This window comes from Haemaphysalis longicornis, unplaced genomic scaffold (assembly GCF_048455015.1).
Source record: "Haemaphysalis longicornis isolate Haplotype H1 unplaced genomic scaffold, Haemaphysalis longicornis Haplotype H1 scaffold_10, whole genome shotgun sequence".
NCBI lineage: Eukaryota > Metazoa > Arthropoda > Arachnida > Ixodida > Ixodidae > Haemaphysalis > Haemaphysalis longicornis.
The window spans coordinates 123,725,066-123,748,272 of NW_027526204.1; the positions used below are offsets into that span (position 1 = coordinate 123,725,066).

The 23,207-nt window shown below is 47.5% G+C and overlaps 1 protein-coding gene across 1 annotated transcript in view; it reads right to left on the reverse strand.

Annotated features, from left to right (window-relative positions):
• LOC144159226 (uncharacterized) overlaps positions 1–22,635 on the reverse strand; it is a 60,998-nt gene extending 38,363 nt beyond the window's left edge. Inside the window, exon 1 of the mRNA XM_077690591.1 lies at positions 22,406–22,635. Coding sequence (XP_077546717.1) covers positions 22,406–22,448 — 43 coding nt within the window. The 5' untranslated portion in view covers positions 22,449–22,635. The remainder of the gene's footprint in view (positions 1–22,405) is intronic.
• Between the last annotated feature and the right edge of the window lie 572 nt (positions 22,636–23,207).

Genomic DNA, 23,207 nt, shown 5'->3' on the forward strand with positions numbered 1-23,207 from the left:
TCGGCGCTGGAAGCTGCTTAAGCTTCTCAGCACGCATGTCCTACATCGTAAGTAGCTTTGAACCATCTGCTACCGCCGCTGTCGATAATGTGTTTGCCTCACCGTCTTCGCACACGGCTACACGGCTATCATCGATTCCCGCAGACGTGACAAGATAAGACTTGAAGCCATGTGGTAGGTTTCTTTCGGGACTCGCGTCACGTGTGTCTACCCTTTCTTGTGAAACCCCGACCAATGAACTGGTGCAGTTCAACGACAACGAGACAACACTAGTTTACTGCTATTAGTTAAATCGGATTAGGAGTAACCAGCAGTTAACCTGGATAGTTTTTTTTTTTTTTTTGCTAAATGCGGGCATTGGTAACAAAATACAAAAGCTCAGGGGGAGCCCAGCAATAACTTCGAAGATCCTTCTTATCTTTGTGTCCCTTTACATGCCCGTCGTGACGCTTTCCGTACTTTTGGACTCCTTGCGCGGAGCACTGTTCACAGCACGGTGGTATCAGCGCTTGATTTTGCAGCTGTACATCACATTCGAATGGCGGCCGCACGCAGCGTGAAGCCATACGTCCCCACGGTGACCTGCACCGTTAAACATTTCCCCGTAAGCGTACGGTGAAAGATACCGCTGGCACTTTATGCCGGTATGAATACTGCAGTGGCACCTATACACTTCGTTGCCTGGCACGTTTGTCAATATAAGCAAGCAGGAATCTTTGCTGGCTGCTTTCAAGAAAAACGAGAAACTAGGATTTAAGAACGTTTGTCGAGCCATTTCTTTATTTCACGCCATTTTTTGTACTTCATTGTTCGGTGGCTGTGCACATTTGTGCTTCCAATCGTCCTGTGCTTGGTGGCAGATTTCCCCGCTCTGATTTCATGTACACGACTTAAAAACCAAGGTAGCCATTGAGGTTTCTCAATTCCTCCCCAGAACGTATTTTATTGTGGGTTCTCTCTATTTTTACCGCAAAGACTAACGTCGACAGATCACCCTCCTTGTCGCTAACTCTTCAGACCGGACTGTAGCCGACTTAAAACAGCACAGCTCTCAAAAATATCAGTGCCAGCACCATCACGCCTTCCCAAAACCTAACTACCACACGTTAACTGAACCCCCACCACGCTTCATTACATCCGCGTATCGCCTTCATTCGGTCTATAGTTCTTTTGGATGTGTACGCGCACGTGAAGAGCAAAGAGCTTGCGTAACTTTCACTTCCTATCTCACGAGATCTAAACGTTCCTTTCAGAACGTAGCTGAGAGATTTAATCAGCAAATGCGTTCAATACAAAAGCAACGCAATCCCATTATTTCAATACAGACGCGTCCGCCGCGGCTCGCAATCATTTTCACAGCAGGAGCACTCGGCATATCTACGTGCCCCCGCCGTAAGTGCTACACGTGAACTCCACTCAGCGCAACCAGTTCCATTACAACCGACTCAAGTGTTAACATGATCATTACAAGCACTCTGCAATCGAAAACTTGCAGTGCTCGCGGTATTGTTCGACGTAGTAATGGACCCGTTCAGCCCCTTCGTAATATTCCATTAGCACTTCACTACAGCGGGGGCTGGATACTATCGGGGCACAGATAAGCGAACACTATGCACGGCTGAAGGGTTATCACTTCCCAGCTTTCACTCCGAGGAGCGAACTGGGACGTCCCTGCATTTCAAGGGCCCGCAAAGTCGTATCTGACCCAGAAAACGACATCTGGCGAGGCAGCGGACACACACATTCGACATATCTGCACGCAGACGTCGTGTCTTCCGCCGCTCCCATCATATCTGCTTGCTACCGCTTGCCTTCGGTGTAGAAAATATTTGCCTGTCCACTGCTTAGTTTACGGGCCATACGGGATGGAGATGTTCCGTGCTAATCGTTAAACTGAACCCTAGCCGAGCTCTTAAGGTTCAGCCGCGTATCTGAGGCATCGCGGTCAGTTTGCCTAGGCGTTATCGAAGATTTACGGCCAGCTTCAGACAACGTGCATACTTGGACACCAGTACTGATAACCTCTAGCTTCTCGTGGAATATCGAGCCCAGCTTAAGATCCGTGAGTTAAAGTCAATGTAAGACAGCTCATTGACTGAATAAATGAATGAATGAATGAATGAATGTCTGTGTTACCTTTCACACTTTTTTAGTGACGATAGCTTCTTTTGTCCCCTCGAAAAGTAACAAAAACAAAGTTCTCTACCTCTCCCTACCTCCCTTTTGGTGACTCAGACTACGAATACACAAATCGTGAGTAATATGCAGCTACTTTGTAGCTGGAAGGGGAAAAGCAGCCTACCTATACCTGCCATGCGCCTTTCCCGCGTACCCAGAATATGTGTGCGAGATGTTTCGGTTAATTTTGGTTGGAAGCCGTCAGCAAATAGATTTTTTTACATCCAGCTCAAGCCGGATTACTACATGGCAGTACGCTATTATTTCATGCTGCCAGCACACTGAAACAAAATAGCGCACCTTCGGTAAACACTATTTACTGTTAATTTTCACAATGCATTTTCCTAGTGGTAGAGTTACTCTAACTCTAATAGAGAAGAAACATTTTACACAGGTATGGCAGTGGTTCAAGAGCAGTATACCTTGCTGTGTCATTTTGCTGCGCATATAGAACACTTCTGCGCTAAAGGTAGCGGTAAATCAATGAGGCTCATTGAAATTAACCAATGCTGTTTTCGCGTAAAATGAAAACCATTGGGGTGGCGATGTTTGCGTCTAGGAATCAACACACGCACTACGCATACAATTCAACAAGTCAAGCCTCAAGGCTACGACCTCGCTTTGAACATCACACATAGCACCTAGTACATCTTCGGCACTCTCCTTTCGAACGCATACTCAAGAAGGAACCGGCAATTTTTCGCATAACCATTCAGCGAAAGCCATTTACACGGCCATCACACACTCCGTGCACAAACTTTCAAGATCGCCCTAACCGCTATACGAGGAAGACAAGGTGCTGATCCGCTGGGTGGGTGCCGTGTACCGTATACAGCGCGTCGGGATCGCTGTTCCGCGGAGCCCGTGAACTTGGAAGGTAGCGTATGTTAAAATCCGGGCCCCCCGTCGCTGAGAGTGCATGTTTCTGCCATCTGCTTTGCATGGCGAACTTGCGGACGAGTAGGCCGTGGCGAATGTGCAATTTCGACGCTTCAAGGACGGCCTCGCGCGCTCGGAGGTGGGGGAAATCTGGAAACCACGTCGCCTGCGTGTGTTGTGACACGAGTGCTCGACCGCGAATGTGTGAGGTGAAGCACATCGACTGGAGGAAGACGCTGCTTCCGGACATCCCTCTAATAACCGTTAAAGGGACGCTGGAGTGAGCTGTCAAAATTGTCTGTTTGCCTTTAATTGTAAGAGTCGATAACGCGTAGGAAATGGCGCGATAGCTTTTTTTCTGATCATGATTTCAGGTTTAATGGCGCAAGGCCGAAAAAGGCAATGAGCGCCATTACAATGGTGAATGAGATGAGAAAGATTTGTAAGAAAGGAACTAGATTAAAACTTTGCTAAGAGAATTGGTGTATAGGTCCATATTAAAACTTAGTGCAGGCACCTAAGGTGTTAAAGCCTCAGGTTCCGCCATTGTTTTGCAACACGTCACGAGCGCAAGTGAGGTTATGGACAGTAACGTGTTTTGAAAAATCTACATCTTCAAGGCAGCTAAAAACTTTTTTGTAAGAGAACATGGGATGGTCTGCGAGAAATAATGAAGGGTACAAGAGAATATTATATGTGCAAACTTCATTAAAGTGACGTTTCCTTTCAATGTTGCACATCTTACATTCAATAAGCACATGAAGGACGGATAACTTCCCCCCACATCGATGACCCAGTGGCTTTTTTGTGTCAGTCAAGTATGGATGTGTGGTGCGTGTGTGGCCCATTCTAATTCTGTATAACGCCACTTCTATGGATCTAGCATATTTCTCAGTAGAAGGTTTTTTTTTTTCAATTTTAGGTTTCATGACGTGTAACTTATCCCGTATTGCTTTATCCCACTATTGTTGCCAGTGGTCTCGCAGCTTCCTCCTCACAAAAGGTTTTAAGTCTTCATATGGAACAAGCTTTATGTCTATGGTGTCACGAAGGGCAGCTTGTGCAGCACTTTGGTCAGCGGCTTCATTTCTCCCACAATGCCACAGTAGCCGGGAACCCAGCCCACTGTGACATCAAGCTTGGGTCTACATATTAGAGATCTCTTGAAACAGCACTAAAAGTTGGGTTTCTACTAGCCTTCGAAGATGAAAGCTTTGAAACAACACTCACAGACTGTGTATATGACTGAGCTCTTAATTTTGTGTGGCAGACCTTTTAGGTTATTTCACGCGCATTTTTAATGAGAAAAGTGCACGGGAAAATTCTGATTTCTCCTGTGAAGCAGGACGAGCTGCGGCTGTTGCTGTGGGAGCGGGTGCTTATAAGGTTCCTCGTGATGATGATGCTGCTGATACTTGGTCACATACGCACGTGCGCAAGGAAAAAATTGGGTGTGCGCGTCATATTCTGGGTTAAAGCTCGAGCCAATTACAACCGATGTCACAAACGTCATTTACATCCGAGTCACCTCCGTGGGGTGACTCAGCCGTTTCCGAGCACTCAGGGTGTCACTTGTAGCCACGCCCGTTCACGGCGATAGCACAAGGCCTTGCCTTCGCAAGTCTGTGTTAGAACGTCGACACGGACTCGTCAGGCACGGAGCAAGTCAGCGTCCTTCGAATCGGGGCATCTCAAGGAAATTCCGCGATGAAGCAAACGGCTTTTCGTGAAGAATCATCACGCAATGAACGTCCTCTGCCAGCTGTGGTATAAAACATGCAAGGGAATTTGCGGAAGGACCACCTGTACTTGAATATGCGCGTCCGTGGAATTCTCGCCACCAGAAAATTAGAGATGCGCACGTGAACTTTCCCGCTAAAAGATTTCCTAACAGGGCGCTTTGCCTTAGAGTCACAGGAAATGTTTTCAAAGTTGGCTTCTGAAGACCTTCGGGTTCCTGGTGCGAGTATAAAAGCAAAGAAAAAAGTTCGAGGTCCTTGTGCTGCTCGTATAACCGTTGTACTCTTTAAAGCAAGATTTCTTTGCATCACTGATGGCGACCGTACGCGAAAGCGCACTGCAGGAAAGCCAACTTTACACAATGGCAGGGTACATGGTGGTTTCCACAAAGGCACGTCAAGCTACTCAAAAAATCAAAGCCGTTCCACTGAATGTAAAAGCTGTCGGAAGTGCAGAGCAGTGATTCGCCATTATGGGCTGTACGTAGCGCCGTCATCCGCTCACTGCTACCACCCAATGCAATTCAAATTCCCCGCGTTCGCAGTACTCGCTCGCCCCCTGCCTGAAACTGCGCCAGCGGGAGTTCTGTTCTTTTTGTGCTTGCTTTTCCTCCCGCACGTGCCGGCGTTTCACTGCCACTTTTTTTCGCTTACTATGGTAAAAATCAACCCAACGAGCGTTCCTAACTAATTGAAGGCGGGGGACGGCGGTTAGTTACGTATACTTTGCCTCAAATGTACCTGCAGTTTTCTTTGCGCTGAACAACGGGGAGATGTAGGACAAGCGCCAGCTTTTCACGAGTTTCTAACGTTTATGAATATATAAACATCTTGCTTGAGTTACGCCGCGACGACAGCAGCTACGACGGAACGCACAGGGGGCTCTACTTGGGTTCAGCGAGCGAGCTACGACGACGAGGCGACCCCCTAAAGTGCTCTGCACTTAAAAAGAAAAACGCTTTTTGTGGCCGGAATCACACGTGGTTCCCTCACGTTATGAAGCCGACGTCTATCCGATATTGCGTCATTGCGACACGGTCGATGCAGTTTGGGTTTTGGACTGACTGTCACTCTGGTTTAATTGCAGAAAGCCGCGCGTTTTAACCATCTTTCTGTTAAGAAAGGGGCTTTGATTTTGTTTTTATTCTTTCCGAGTATTGCGGATCAAGGCACGCGTGAAGTAAAAATAAGTGCACCAAAGCGAAGTTGCGAGTTCACCAGTATGTAACGGCGTAGACTGCGGAGCGCGTCGTCAGTTGGCCAAAACGAGGCACAGCCGGAAATCTGTCCTATATACGTGGCCCTGTTTTTGTTTTTAATGTAAGGACGTCCGCGGAACTGTTTCAGCACGCATACAAAATATTCACGGACGACCACCCAGACGGCTAGCAACAGCTGTTCATGCGCAGCTTTGAGCTTACGGTGATTGCTTAAGGATAGTTCCATGCGGTGCGTCTTAAAAAAAAACACATACTCTTGCAACCCTTGCCTTTCCCTCTCTCTCATTTCCAAAGATTCTGCCAGAGTCAAAAGGTGCACCTTTTATTTATAGCGGCGTAGCATATACCCACACAGAATGATCACAAAAGAGCTGGGGTCATTAATCTGGCTTCAATATGCTTCCTACTCCATTTTGTTCACGTTATTCGCATTAGATGGCCCAAATTATTTCCGATTCATAGTTTCTTTTTATTTACCTAATCATGTGTTAACTCATGTTTACATGTGCAGTTCGTTTACAAGATTGTATTACATGTTTACATTTTGTTAACATTTGTTTACATGTACAGTCATGGACAAATGAAATGCGACCACGAAAATATGAACAAGAACACACAAAATCGAAAGAAACTATTCGTTAAGGATAAGCAACGGAGCGCTATTGGTATATTTGGGAAGCCACATTTCCAAACTTTGTTTTTGTAACTTAGCCACGCGCCATTTTTACTTGTATGGAAAGAAATCGCGCTACTTGTGTGTTCCGGTTCCTATTTTCGTGTACGCGTTTCATTTTTCGATTATTGTAGATGCGGACTCGATAAAGAAATGAGCTACGAAAATTAGGGGGGGGGGGGTTGGACTCAGCTAGCACTCTTTTGACCTGGCTGGAGATCTTTGGGAGAGGCCGCCTTGCAGTGGACACATCCAGGATGATGATGATGATGATGGTGGTGGTGGTGGTGGTGGTGGTGGTGGTGTTAATGATGATGACATGTTATCCTCTGACACAAGACGTTGAGAAGAGAAGTCGTTAAGAAGCACAAGCAAGTCTGACTCCAAAAAGTGGAGCAAGTATATACTTGCTCCACTTTTTGGAGTGGAGTGGAGTGAAGTGGAGCAAGTGGAGTGAAGTTTGGAGTAAAGTGGAGCAAGTATATACTTGCTCCGTGTGTTGTGAAGGGGTATATACCCCTTCACAACACACGGAATGCCGGATATGGTCCAGTGGAAAAAGCTGATGATTACTTATGGAAGCGGCACGCCCTGGGCCCGTTGTTTGAATACTTCTCCATACCGGGAATGAAACACGTGGAAGGGTGTTTTGGCCCTACAAACACAAATCGAATACGCACGACTCTAACGCCCACCATTGTTTTGCCTAAGGTAGCCTTCAAATTCGTGCGCGTGTTACAATCGGACTCAAAACCGAAATCGGCTTCAAATCGGCCAGCAGCGCATTAGCTGCGAATGAACAATTGGGCCCCTCATGCCTAAAATTATGAGGGTCAATGCACTTGAAATTGGAAACACTTCCAATCTTACCCCTCCAGTTTTAATGCCAGTAGGAGCTGTACAAGCAAGTTTATAGAGCACAAGGAACTTTTGCATCGGCCATTGCATTCGTTAAATAATATGTCTTGTCATGTACGTGGTGTCATGTCTTACACCTACTTCGTAGAATCGGTGTCAAATTATTTGTCAGATTTTTCCTCAGCAAACTTACGAGCGCGTTACAACAGGGGGCCCGTTAGAATCGTGCATATATGGTACTCACGAAACCTATGCCCTATCTTCGAGGTACACCGTTGTGATAGGTTGCGCCAACCAAGTGCACAAGACGTGAGCGCGCGTTTCAAGAACCCAGTGTGCGCTAAATTAATCCGCAGTCTTTCGAGAAAGTGTGCCTCTTAGCCCATTAGTAACTTCGGTCCGTAACCCCCTTTTGTCGCTGAGCCCAAAAACGCGGGTTCGATTCCCAGCCGCGGCGGCTGCTTTTCTGGTGGAGGCGAAAAGCGATTTAATTTGGTTGATTGTGGGGTTTAACGCGCCGACGCTAACAGGCGATGAGGCGCGTCGTAGTGGAGGGCTCCGGATTAATTTTGACCACAACGAGATCTTTAACGTGCGCCGAAATCTCGAACACACGGACATTCTTCTTTTCGCCTCCATGAGAAAAGCAGCCGCCGCGGCCGGTAATCGAACCCGCGACCTCGTGCTCAGCAGCACAACGCCTTAGCCACTGAGCCGCCGTTGCGGTTGAGGCGAAAAGCGGAAACGCCCGTGTTTTCGAGATTTCAGCGCACGTTAACGATCCCCGGGTGGTCAAAATTAATCCGGAGCCCTCCACTACGGCGTGCCTCATCGCCTGTGGAGCATCGGGGCGTTAAACCCCACAATCAAATCGACACCCATTTTAGTGTTTGTAAACAATGCAAACAGGGAAAAAAATCACGCCATATCCACGGAATGAATGATGATAAGTGGGGCGAAGCTCGAGAGGGGGAGATCATCGGAAACCGTAACTCTCCCGTGAGAGTTCGCCCATTACATCATTAAGAAAGACGTAAGACTGTGTTCGTACATTGTACAAATCAACTTTTATTTTCGGAGTCAATGCTCCCAGGCCCAGACCTGGTGAAAGACCCCGCGCCATCGAGGACTACCCCGCACCTCCACCACAATTTGTCACGTAGGATGGGACACAACGGTAAAGAAAGAACTTTTATTTAGGGCGAACTTGTGCCCGAACAAGACGAGAGGAAACGAGCAAAGGTCCTTGCGTCTCGTTCGATCTCCGAGAACGACTGCCTGCGTTCGTGGCGTGATCTCTTGCGTGATCTCCCCCTCGCAGTGCACGTGCGCTCGCGCCTCCGTTGGCGAACACAGACAAACTCGCGCTCCCGGTGCCGAGTTTCCGCTGCCGGTTGCAGCCGGTTCTTGCGCGTGCAACGCGGCCCACTTTGCGACATCTCCGAAAGCATGCGGCGGTCACGTACCACGAGACACAAGGGATGGACAGACCCATGGCTTTAGGAGCTTCGCCCCTAAAAAATTTTGAAAACAGGTATAGTCTGTCAGATTTGAAGTCACGTAACACTCAGTTTTTGGATAAAATTACTGTAAAAAGACAGGAGGCACACATTACGTCATGTTTGTGCATGTAGATTGACGGCAATTTGGGCTAGTTTGTTGAAAAACATTTCAAAAACCAGCGCGGAGGAAACGGGACAAAAGGAGGAGGAACGACAGCAAAGCGCTGTGCCTACGTTCCTTCTTTCGTCCTGTTTCCTTCGTGCTGCGTTTTGAAATGTTTCATGCACGCCCTGTTTTGGACGAGCGCTCAAAAGTAAAAAAAAAAATCAGGTGCTCTAAAATATGAATTTGTGCGATTTAACCGAAGCTATGCACCTGCGATATGTGGCGCGCCGCAGTGGAGATCTCCGGATTAATTTCAACCACGTGAGAATCTTTAACGTGAGCCGAAATCTCGGCACCACCCTGCCGTTTCGGTATGTTTTAAAGACGATAGTCTTTCTTGGGCTACTTAAACGCAGAAATTTTGGCCTGGCTGTCTGTCTGTGACTCGATTCAGCCACCCGTCCAAAGTGAAACCTAAGCTTCGCAGTAGTCTTATATACCCACGGCCAAATCTAAACGTCTAAGTCCGCTGTCAATGTTCATACTTGTCAACAGTGTTGAGCAAGACTGTCAATGTTCATACTTGTCAACAGTGTTGAGCAAGAACAAGACATTATGCAAATATAAGGCAGAAAATTAATACATAAGTGAGATTTGAAGTGTTCCTTTATTTAAAAATCATGGATGATTGGTTTTTGCGATAGAAGATGAAATACTACAACTACAGAAACCGTCGCCTGCTGATGCCCGCGCTACTATAGCTCCTGACGGCATTTAAGAAATCAAACGGCAACAGTAACAAAAGGTTCCACTAGATAGATTCCGCGTTCCGCTTGGAACGCTCGTGGAGTAGGGCATCGTGGTTCTATAAACGTTGCAGTAGGCTGCCTCGATTCACGCGCGTCTCCGCCGTATGGCTGCGCTGGCGCCGAGGCACCCGACTTGGAGCAGTGGAACGCGGTAGATTTAAGTTGACTTGAGCAAACCTCTATCCTGTTATCTTGGGAGGAACGAGACGGGAGAGCAACAGCATGAGAGGTGAGCGCGAAACAGGAGGGAGGCATTTGCTTGGCAGGCGCGCCAGTCGACTGTCGTCTTTCGTGTATACATTTCCAACGAAACGAACAGATAAGCGGCCATTTTTTTTACGGGACTGCTTCCTTCACTATCCATGTGGATTGCTTACGTCGACGCAGGCGATTCTTTTCTGATTTGTGCAATATGTCGTTCCATGCCGCTTTTTTTCACCAGAAGAGCGATGCAATTGATGACGACAAGTTATTCCCCTGCTCGCGGAACTCCGACTCAGATGTCTCCACAAAAAAAAAAAGTAATACGATAAGGCTGACATACTGAGAGCAACAATTACTTGCGCTCCCAGCAGAAAAATGCGGAGATATCTCTAAATATCGGTCGCCTCTTGAGTAATCGCTTGTAAGCCGAATGCCCCAGCAAGCTGTGCTTGTAAGCTCATTGAACTCCTTGGGGCAAATGCCCCGCTTTCAAGTAGACGCACTATTTGTCTGCGCTCCCAGACGATGCAGCTGTCCGTTTCCCATTGTAACGCAAAATATTATCTAAATCTAGCACTGAAAAGTTTGTTCGAAAGCTCATTTCCACTCAGTTCCAGTAAATTCTTCATGCTACAATCCCCGAACTGAATAAACTCATGACGCCGAATATGCTGGCATAAGCACCGGCCTACAAATTATTCACCGTGACGAGTAGCAATACATAGACAATATTTAGGTATGCTTTGATCTCCCGCGAAGCCAGACATTTGACAGGGAACGAAGCGTCTTGGGGAGGTGGCGGAGGGTAAGGGAGGGGGGGGGGGGGGGGGGAGGCTGTAAAAGACTCCTCAGGAATTTACGCGACCTTGTTGAGTTGGTGTTGCATTGCAGGTCTTCGAAATATTTCGACAAAATCTTCTTTCGATTCAAAAATTTGCAAAAATGATGAGCTCGTGCCTTTCCACCGTCCTCGTGAAATAAAAAACTGGGATGTCTTCACACTAATCGCGCGATGTCATTAAAACGTTGTGTGACTGATGAGACTGTTGTAGGATGCGGCTTTCGGCGCGAAATGAACAAAATATTGCCGTAAACGGAAGACAGTGGCATGAACTACTTGTTTTACTCTAGTGTGAACTTACAGCCGGACCTTTAAGTACACTTAGTACGATGCACTACATTATAGTTATAGCAGAGTTGAGAACGGGTTCCACTAACGCTCTAAGTTCACGGTTGGTGCGCTTGCGCATGCGCGCAATCGCTCAGTTGCGCTGTCGCCTACCGGGCACGGTACCGGAATACTGGGCCCGGTTCTTTGTTTTCGCGTAACAGCCACTCGAGCACTGTCACAAGCGAACCAAAGGCCAATCAGCGTAGACTTGGCTCCTGGTGCTTTTTTTTTTTTTTTCTGTTATGAACCGAGTCACTAAACTTTGACACATTCGCACTTACAGCGGTGGCACCCGCCACAAAATTAACCCAAGGTGTGATCTTTGTTCGCAGTTTGAGCGCAAAAGGACGAGCTACTGATTTTTTTACGTCTTACGATTTTACTCGCAATCGCAGTAACACGCTAAATAAGCTTGTACTGTGTGCCAGTCAGCATCAGTTCGTGCCACGAATGGAGAGACATGTCGATGGTACTACTGTCTTACCTCGGTGAACTTCAATATTAGACAAATGAGAACAGCTGCTATGTTTCTCAGGCATTCTCAGGCACAGATGAGGCTGACCGCGTCATTCGCCATGAACGTCGGATAACGCATAACAGGTACGTTCTTGCCACTTTCGCCGTTTGGCATAATCCCAAATGAGTGTAACTGATCAAAGCTTGCAGCTGACCGACGATTTTGTTGAAAATGCAAAACAATACGTCGCATCGAAGGCTCCTGTGACGTACCGGTTTTCCCACGGGGCTTACGGGAACATGCATCCGCTTTTCGCGAGAAGGTTAACTGCCGCGTGACCCCTTGTGTAACATATACCTTACCTTGAACACTTGCTATGGGAACAGCTATAATTTTTAGCTAATGTGCGTATACGATAAACACGAGAAACATGTTTGTTTGGACTATTATGATAGCGTCAAATGAAACCCTGCACTATCTCCGGGTGGCGTCGCTTGGTGGTATTCAAATGCTTTCTCGCGAATATTTCACGATCATGCTCGTATTACGCGCAAATTTAATGCCAGATGCGTCTTCAGACTTAGGTATGGCCCGGCCTGGTTATAGCGGGAAGGGAGCTATTGATACTATTCGTCCGACCCTCAATGCGGAAAGAACGTTCTAGCAAACTACGGCTTATTAATTGCAGCGAGACACCAATTCTCACGGTAACGTGTGCCCCCGGTTTTGGCTAAGTGCTGCGTCGGCTGGGAACTCGCAAAAACAAATCACGCGACCAGCGTCTTCACACACCTGTACGCGTGCACCCCACTTTCCGCCCATTGCGAAAGGCTGAGACGGAGAAACTAATCCTGGAACTCAGTTTTCATAGCTCCAAGAGAATAGCCGCAGAGAAATTGTCGGTGTCCGCGCTGCGCTCGAGCTAAGTGGCTCAGCCGTCACAATAACGCCTCTGACGTCATGGTCACAGTTTTCCAGGGCGAATAAGCCCCGCGCATGTGAAAAAGACAGAACGGTGAAAATTTTGAAATTAACCTTTCACCCTTGAGATAAAAGATGAAAGTACCTCAGTCGGGCTATTGGTATGCACGATGGGAGAAAAGCATATAATAAATAATTTGCTCTGATCTGTTAGTAAGTTTTTCCTTGTTCCACTCTTTAATCTTTGATGCCTTGACAGCAGCGACAGTCGACCAATATTCACAAAAACTGCGAACCTCTGAAATATATGCGTGCCTGAAAAATTCTCTGCAAACATCGTTTAATGAGTACATTGTTTATTCTTTCTGCCAATGCATGCAGATTCTTAAGCTAGAAGAGTAAACAAAATAGTCGTTCTGTTCACCTATTCTCTCATTTCAAATCAAGCTGTCTGCAGTCTTCACGTCAACGCGGGGTTATTTAACAGCTTCTGAATGTATAACTTACACTGCAACTGAAAACCCAAGCGATGTCAACAAAAAATAATTTAGCACTAAAATTGCGCAGACTCCCTGCCAGGCTACTACGCAGATTTGTTTGACGCCACTGAGGTTCGCGAGGCATTCGCACATTGCGCAAGGCTTCACATAAATCGATATTGTAGACCAACCACTACGTAACAAAATAAGGAAATCCTAGAAAAAAACTCCGCAATGCCGGCAGCTGTCGTTTTATTTATTTATTTTTTCCAGGTTGCGCCAGCCCTTGCAGTGAAAGATTTTCATTGAAGTCTGCAGTTATTCATCCTTGCAATTTGATAAATGTCTTTCACGCGTGCGTCAGATTTCAGTGACGTAGATGCCGGGGTCACCACATCCACGGTAGCCATATCAGGGACTACGCATTCAGAACACTGAGACACTTGAGCTGACGATAACACCTCAATTCAAACGCAAAAGTTGTAGCAAAAAAAAAAAGGGAAAGAAAAACGTTTGAGCGCGTCTTCAAGAGTCGGTTGATAAACGAGTCCTGAACAGTTGTCAAACATATAGTATGTTGGTCTTTGTTCCTACAAAACCAAGATGCTGTAAAGGTAATTTCATGAAACCTGCTTTGCCACTGCACCGTTCTCTGGAAAGCTTAATGTACTTTTTAATTATTATAGACAAGATTAAATGGTTCTTCATCGAACCAGACGAAAGCGGTAGCCTTGCGAAGTTTGCCGTACTCGATATGCGCATTATGCGAGGATATCGGATACACATGTTCGCTCCCCTTCACCGGTATGACAGCATGAGCGTATGGCTGAGTTGGTTATATTGATGGCAACACGAAACAGCGCTAAAGGCGAAAGGGATAAACGAGAAAACACGGGTGCTGGCGTTGTCCGCTCATTTCTCGTCGCATACGCTGTTTTATGTACGTATGACAGAAGTTTACAGAAAAAAAACCTATACTCGTGGTCTTCACCTTGCAACCACAATTGCATTTAAATGTGGCTTAGACTTGAAGTATTTATAACGGCATTGCAACATTACCTACATCTCCTAGGGAACTGAAGACCCTGAGCCACCGTTGTATTACCCACCTTAAGGGTGCACGATCTCAATTGATGGGCTTTAAACAGCCTTTACCTGATTACGATGTACTTGACGTACGGTGATTTGGCATTTTTATACATCCACCGCAGTAATATTGAAGGTACCGGGCAACACTTCTTAAATGCTTTCACAACGTAGTCAGCAAACATCTAATACTTAGAATAAGGAATTCTCTCTTCCCCAATGCCGTTCTCCGAGCGCTCGAATTACGTCATTACAGCGATGCAGCGGCCATTGGCCGGCTTAGTTTCAGTTGCATCAATCGCCACAAAAGCAAAGCGTAAATAGATGGCGGATCTGCTGCGACGAGCAAATGACGCAGTGCCGCTCCGTGCTGGTGATAACTACAGCTTTCACAATGTTTCCAGAAGCAAAATACAGAGTGAAAGTGTTGATCGGCAGTATTTCAGAGTCCATTTATGTCAGTGCGCTGCAACAAAGAGCTAGTTCACTTGGACACCATGTCCGCGGACGATGCAACCAGCGTTTCGTAGATACGTTCCAGTATCTCCGCCGCAGCGCATTACCCCTTTTCGGTTTCCGCCGCAAGGTTGAGCGCGCGAGCGTGAAGTCACTCACTTAAGGTCATGCAAGAGTTAGTATACATGCCATATACAGGAACTGTATAGGCTATTTCGGTCTGCGCGCTGAGGCCTGTCGCATAAAAACACATGTTGGAGTGAGCTTATGTGTGGGCGACATTCTTTCCCGCATTCTCATCGCGCTCCGGCGATATCTGCGCGTCTGTTTGCGAGAACCAGGAACTAAATCACTAACAAACGTCAGTGAAGCAACTCAGAACAGAGAAGCACGCTCCATCCTTCACGATTACGACCGTTTGTCAAGCGTAACATTAATGAAAACGACTGTCACTAACACCACCCCGACGTCAGCGGAAGATTTCGCGTATGCGTTGAACCCCACTCGTACAATTTTCTAAGTTCACACGCCACTAACGTTTCATTGCGCTTAGATCATTTCTGCAAAGTTAGCGTCCCCAAATACCGCGCTGTAACTTACTCAAATTCGTTTATTCATAAAATGCATTCGAAATCGCTTACCGCCAGTTCTACTGTTTGCTAACAACATTAATGAGTAAGAAAAAAGTGCCAAGTTACTACTGTGCACTGTGGTTTATGTGAGCCCATTTTCGCCACATTTCTTTTTCAACATGTTTCATCCATAGTTAAAAACTTGCGGTCACCGACCAAAGGCTTATTAAAAGCGTAAAACGACGTTTCAGCTTCGGTACGGAAGCCTTGTTCACTGATCACCGAAACCGAAACATTGTTCACTTAGACGTCTCTTTTTTACGCTGTTGATAAGCCTATGGTCGGTGACCGCAAGTTTTTAACTATGAACCTTTTACCCGACCAGACGAGATTTTGTCAAACCTTAGATTTCAACATGTTTCATCGCCTCTTGTCATCGAATTGCCCGTGTTTTCCTTGTTATACATAGTCAATACCTGCATAGAGTTGTGTTTCGCATTTTTGTGAATTTCCGTACTGCCATACGTTTATTATTGTAGTGTTTGTATATTTTTTTCGTATGTATCCCCTGTTTGTAGCCAATAAACATTCCTGATGTGCCATTTCCCTCCATAACGCCCTGCGGACGATGAAATAAATACGCCGCGTAGCTTCGCTACTCGTAACTGTTGCTATGCGGTTGAAATGAATACTTGAAAGAAAACAGAGGGGGAGGAGAAAGAATCCGATCACCTGTACCCTTTGGTGCAACGTTCAACCCCTTACAAAGTCACGGCACCGATTACGTGCCGGAAGTTTTCTTGAGCCCGTACAGAAATAGCCTGATCCACTTGCCTAAGTCAGGCCACGTAAGAACCTTAGAGGCAGCCAACGACATCGCAGAAATCGAGCCATGATGAACCAAGTCAGCTAGTAAATAGTAATGGAACGACCTCATACCGAGTCAAAGGCCCTTGGAGGTTCAGTCGCGTATCCGTGGTGCGAACGCAGATATCTCGGTAAAGCAAGGTTGATTGCAATGCAAGAGTAAGATAGCGCACCTTTGTCTCCCAGCGCAAACATGGAAGAACGTCTCTGTAAGCGATATCAGAGGCGCCTTGCGACAGCTGCTGACGGTGCGGCGATGGGCCGTCGTGCAAGACGGCATCGTCGGATATGAATGGCGTCGACAACCTGCACGGGTTGTCGATGTGGACTTGTGTGGAGCATGTAAATCCGATTCGAACAGTCGCCATAAATTCCTCAATACAAAACCACAGAGCTTACAGTTTGCCCGGTGCTAGTGGGCACTGTTTTATAAACGCGCAACGATTACCTACGGCGGTTTTTTTTACCGTACAAGGCGGCATATACGCCTGCCTGCAAGGAGACGTTTGTGCGTGCGTTACAAAGCCGCATCATCATGATCCGCTCGTATACAGACATGGCAGAAAAGGAACCCCGCTTTTCGCGAGATGATATGGCGTACAGCCGTGCACAGTCTTAGCGGGAACAGCGCTCTACCCACTTATCGCATCCTCCTGCTTTATAGTAAAAAGATTTAGTTGCAACTGCTGCAATTCTTTTAGGTTTGAGGGGGCACTTCTATTCCCCATATTCGTTTGAACAGTTTTTCGTCAGACTTTCTTAGATGTTTTACGCTAAAGTCAAACCTGATGTTTTAGCTAAGCCTGTGGACGACCGTAAAAGTACAGATTGTGTACAGAACGGAATGACCCTAATTGCTTATCTTGAGGAGTGGATGATATGTCTTCAAGACCGCGGTGAAGCACCATGGATCTAGTAGAATGAAAAGTCGTGCGATTCCTGCCATGCCTTTTTTTACTCATGTCGGGAGTGGATTGAGCGGTACTCACTGGTACCCAGCGGTACCCCCTGGTATGGATGCGTATGAATAAAGTCCTCAAGCTGTCACCACAATCTACGTTCTTACAGATTCCTTCGAAAGAACTGAACCTGGGCTGTGGTCACTTTATGCTCCCTGCCAGTCGCTTTTGCCCTTGTGGCTTGCGCGTCACCGTCAAGTGGAGTCAAAAAGTATAGTAAAGCAAGTTCCCTTTCCTTTCCCCTTTACAGTTGCTCTCCATAATGACCTCCTCATTTTAGCTACATTGTGATGTGCATGTGATGCCACCATCGTGTGCATGTGATGCCACCATCGTAACTGATGGCTAGTGGCGAGGCGGAAGTTAACTGCGCCGCTCCCGAACTCCACGACTTTCGCGCCAACAGCTTTTCTCTGTCGAACCCCGGATTTTGTTGCGTTTAGTCATTGTTGGTTGGCAGTGCCACCCTCCATTCCCTCATAAATGTTTCCGGCGCGAAATTGCTTATTGTCGTACCCCTTCAGGATCATTGGGCCCGACCGTAACCTCGTAGTCAGTAAAACACAAAACTGCCTTAACCGAGAGCGATGGAGGTGTTGAGTCGACGGTGCTCCCGGCACTAGGCGATCATCAGTTTTAGTAGCTTTAAGCGAAGACCACAAAGCCATCATAGACGCCATCCCGTCCTCCTCGGAATCAAATTCGGAATCGCACTAAAGAAAACTCAATCTTAACTCGAATTAGACTTCGATGAAATTTCGTATTGGCAATCTGAATCAACCCCTTCACAGTCGTATCTGAATGTTTGACCGATTTAAGTATAGTTTCTCAACAGGTCGGTATGGTATCGTCGGCAAGTTGACCCTTAAGATAACGAATATGTCTTCGTTGCTGAGTCGATCGATAATGGGACTGGAACGTCATCGTGAACTTTCGTATCCTTCCGGTGTCGAAATCGGGCCTTTCGCTTTCCCACTCCTTCCATTTAACCAGTAGAAGAATGACACCATTTTTAGCCCCTGATTTCAGGCTCGATCTATCTAAAGCGAAAAACCGCATTTTTCGGTATTTTATTCTATACTTACATCGGACGATTGTCCAGTCGTAAGCAAGCAATTCTAACCCAGCGACCTACATAGCTATTTTGCCACGTCAAGCACACCAGCAACATTGCATTCAACCCTTGCGGCGATAGCGCGCGGCGCTGTAAAATGAAAAGGCTACATCCTGAACGTGCAGTAAAAAAGTATGTTTCATGCAAAAAAATTAATGCTTCTGTACAGGATCCCAAATTTTGAATATCGCGGCAGAGACGACCGATCGGCTTGTCAGCGCCTTGACACGGTGGCCACCGGCGAAATAGGAGCGAGTATGCGCACGCGCAAAACGCCCTCTGTTTTGAGGGCATCGTCTGCTACGCTGTTTCCTTGAGACCGCTATAACGCCTGCCATGGTATCGGCAAGACTTTGTTTACGAAAGACTGGCGTTATTTGAAGCACATGCGCATCACCAATGCGCGTTCGATTTTCTTTCGCATCATTTGCCCGGAACGTGCATCAGTAATGTTTACGCTGCCTAGCTGCCTTTGGTGGCTGGCGAAACGGTCCCCACACATAGGAACCACAGGGGTGTGTTGCTCTAAGAGCAGCGTAGCAAATTCTGATACAGCACACAATTCTATGCGCGTGCCCGTACACTCGCCTATTTCGCCGGTGGGCACCGTGGTAAGGCGCTGACATGCCAATCGGCCATCGCTCCCGTGACATTAAAAATTTGGAAGGCTGTACCAGTGGTTACAAAGGAGACGCTTCGTGAGCCTCGTGAACATGTCGAAGCACGCGATCAACGTGGCCCAACTTCATGACGTTTACCGCACTGATAATGCGCTCGTAAACTTTGAAACCAAACTTACGTTGCCGGTGCTTGTTTGTTGGCTGTCAACTGCGCAACAGTCGCGAATAAACTATGCCCCTCTAATAGTGCAACGTTTCAGTCGACTGGAAAAAAAAAACATCTGCCAGAGATCGAAAATGCGGCAAACTGATGATTCACAGCTAACAAAACTGAAAAGGCCGTACGTCTATAGAGATACAAAGAAAAATTCGCTCACAGGGACAAATCTAAACGTGTGCGCAAAACCAAGAAAAATGAAGCAATGAAACATGAACGATGAAGACATCAAAACCACAAGGTGGTTAGTAGTGATCCGATTACAAGAACGGAGCAAATACCCCTTCCACCCCAGCGCGAGCGAGAAGACATATCTTCGCTATTCTCCCCACAGAGACAGCTACACGACAGAGTCTGACGAGCTTCGACAGGGTCCGACGAGCTCCGACAGGGTCCGACGAGCTCCGACAGGGTGCGAGAAGCTATACGGCAGAGGGCGAGAAGCTATACGGCAGAATCCGGGATTCGCGGCAGATTCCGAGCTACGGCAGGAACCGAGCCACAGCCGACTGAATGATTGCCTCAATGTTGAACACCAGGCAGAGTACCATCTCAAAATCGTCATCGGTGTGCATTTTGCAGCTGCAGTGAGCCTTTAAGGAAAGTCAACGTCGTGCCACACGTCACAGCATATAAGCCCATTTATGGTTTGCGTGAATTCCAGAAAAAAGCCTTTGCCACTTTCCAAATTTCACTTCAAAAGTACTTCAAAAATTGCTGCTGTGCTCCCGTTATGTCTACAACGAGTCGAAAATGCCTATCGCGAAGTTGGTCCCAGAGTACAAAAATGTAGATACCAGGTACCAAACAGAATTTCCAAAATTTTGGCATTCGGTTGACAGGTATGCGGTAACAGTAATTGCGCAACCTCGTCGGCATTCAGACGGGCCACACCATGCAACGCAAAATTTTTACTCGATGACCGATAGGTCGACACAGTTTCTAAAACATACTTGAGAAGTTCGACGCCGTAGTTTAAGGAATTCAAAGCTGATAACGAATGAATGCTGTTTATTGGCAATTTCGCCGCGTGAGCCACTGCTTCAAAACTTCTGAAAGGAGGAAGGCGAAACCGAAATTCCCACGCGGTTCCCAACACAACCGGCCAGAGAGGAATGTGTGTCGCACCACACTTCCGGGATCAAGCGCGGACAAATACCCATGTGCTCAATTGCAGGTGATCCCTCGTGCGTTTAGCGGACGACCGATTCCGTATGCGTTGCAAGTGTGTGGGCAGACATCTGTCACTTTACAGTGCCCGACTTGCTGACATGTCATCGTGGCTAGCGGCGAACAAAACACAAAGCAAATCGACGCTACGAAAGGATATCCGCGCGACAGATAGACAATACCGAATCATGTCATTGCCATGCCGATAAGAATGTCTGAGAGGGTGCTCAGATCTCGACCTTGTTGTGACAGGCGAGGCCTAAAAACAATGGTGCGTTCAAGGCTACAGTTTCATGCGAATAAAATCATCTCTGTACCAGATGTCGGTTAAATTCCTCTCTCCACGCACGATAGACACCGCGAACGTCGCTTTTTTTTGCACTGGCTAAACGCTAAAATTCACCCTTTTTTAACCCTGTTCCGGATTAAAATAGCGCAGGAAATATCGACACACTTGTCTATGGCTCAACTTCTCGACATTTTCAATGCTCGAATGAGGTTCGTGCATATCTCAGTGGCCGTGCTGAAGTGCGCGCATGCGCCGACCGCCACCTCTGCTCTCCTCATGCGGATCAGAAAACGACGCGCCAAAATCAAACAAAGAAACAAACGTTCTTTGAAACAGCAGTCTCGTGTGAAATCAAATTGAACAAACGATTCCACCTCGAATGGCTGCTGGGGTACCAGGTGATAGCTTCCGTGTGCCTTCAATTTTCATTAAGTTATCATTCAAGTCACTTTTGTTAGTCTTTATTCTTTGAAAATTCCGTAAAGTTTCGTAGCCTAACCCTCCTTTCTAAGGAGATTAAGAGGAGACCTGTGGCCAAAGCTAAGAGCAAGACTATAATGAAGAGGCGAGAGCTGTTGCGTTAAAAAATAGGACAGTACGGCTGATGCATTTCAAGCCGTTCCGCATTATCTGCTCGTCTTTGAAAGCATTAGGTGAAAGCACAAGGTAACTGCGCTTGGAGGGGCCTGTCGGATACATGTACTGAAAGGGGGAAACAAGAGCCGTTTGAACGCTTTACGGGTGCTCGAACTGCTCGCGTGTATCCTCATTCCCGTTTCATTGTCTCCGCTCTTCGTCCAGTTTCTCAGCGCAGCAGTCCTGCATGAAGCAGCATCTGACACCCCTTTTCTGAGTGCGTCATAATAATTTCACGCCGAACATGACCGTACGTTATGCGAATCAGTCACATTTGCGTTTTGACAACATTCTGTAAGAGAATCGCCGTGCTTTAATTATGAACCGGCACGCAATTCTTGCGCGAAACGAAACGAAAATTGTAAATTGGTCAGCAGTGGCCACCTTAAATCTGTAGATGTCAAGCTGAGACAGCAAGCCCACCAGTGCTTTAGACAAACACTTACTCTTAATAACCACAAGAAGTCAGAAAACGCGCTCTGCTATAAAAACGCATCCACCGGACGGTGAACCATAAAATAAGGCACGGGACGACAAACGTGTACTTTCCATGCTATTACCACTTTCAGTTATTTTGCTGAAGCATGAGCGCCACCCCCCGACGAGAAACTTGACCACGAACCCCCCAATCTTGCGGAATATATTTTCCACCTTCCGCGTCTGTCTACGACAATCATCATTCGGTCGACGCAAAACGCTGTCCCTGTCCGCGGACTAGAATACCAGTGGAATCAACCAAGCGCGTCTTGCGGCGCCAAAGATGCGCCAGCAATGTTTGCTCGCCGTCGGTGAACCTTGCATTCTGCGAAGGGGGGAGGTGAAAAAGCATGTACTAAGACAAAGAAGTTCTGGTGAAAGCTTGAAACCTTGCCTGCCGGGTCCACCCATTCGTGCAACGTAAGCACAAACAGTTCGTTCGACCAGCCAGCTCTCCTAAGACATCCGGTTTTCTTTTTTTTTCGCAGGCTGAACTAAACATGCACAATTTTAGCAAGAAAACAGACATTACCGGTGTAGGCTGGAAGCACTAGTCACTCGCCCGGCGCCAATGTGGCGAGCACGCACTTGACAAATGCGTCCAGAGCGTCGTCGGGGTGATTCGTGCCGCGTGTGACAGGTCACCGCGGTGAAGCCCGCCGACACGAGCATAGCCGGTACAAGCAAACGCCCGTCACACGTCTACGGCACGGTGGAACACGGTTGGAGACTCCCACAGCACTTGCCTTCGTCTTTGGGGACGCTCACGACGAACCACATTCCGGACATGGTGATGCACGACGACGAAGAGCAGGTGATGCCGTATTCGCCGCCGCCGACGCAGCGAGTCCCGCCGGGGTACCGCGATCGAGTGACGCGCCCCTCGTTATCGCGAGCGCCGGCGCAGTGTGCTCAAGGCGGGGCTTGCTGCCGCGCGCGCTCCCTGGCCACGCCGGGACGTGTGCGCTTGTTGCCTCGGCTACGGCTACAGCGGCACACACCGCCACACACCGCACGCTCTCATTGCCACAACAAGGGCACGTGTTGCGACGACGACGACGCCGGCGGTGGAAGAGAGAACGCACTTGGCCCGGTTGTAGTGGTGTGTGCTATACCACCTACGGAGCCGGGCATGTGTGATTGCTGCACGATGAACAGTACACACGGTACGGCATGGCCGGGGCTACTGTTGAATCGCTAATGCGGCCTCCTGGTTGGGTGGAACAGTGCCACACGGGGTCGCCGTTCATTCATTCGGAATCTGTTTCGACCCCGAGCGCCGGTTGCGTCATGTTGTCGCCGTTCGGTGGCGTCGAATTGTACGAAAGGCAAACGTTAGCGCAGAGGGAACTGGCTGCTCAAGCTGATCCTGTCACTGAACAAACCAGGCACTTGAATTTTGGCAAAAATAAATCTACAAAAGAGACTGCACTTTAGCATACACGTTAAGAGTTAGACGTAAATAGCGCACGTAGCCATGTGATTGCAAAGAACCAACCTCAGCACTGTGTTATGACACAACTGCGGTCCTCCCAGTCCATTCGGTCT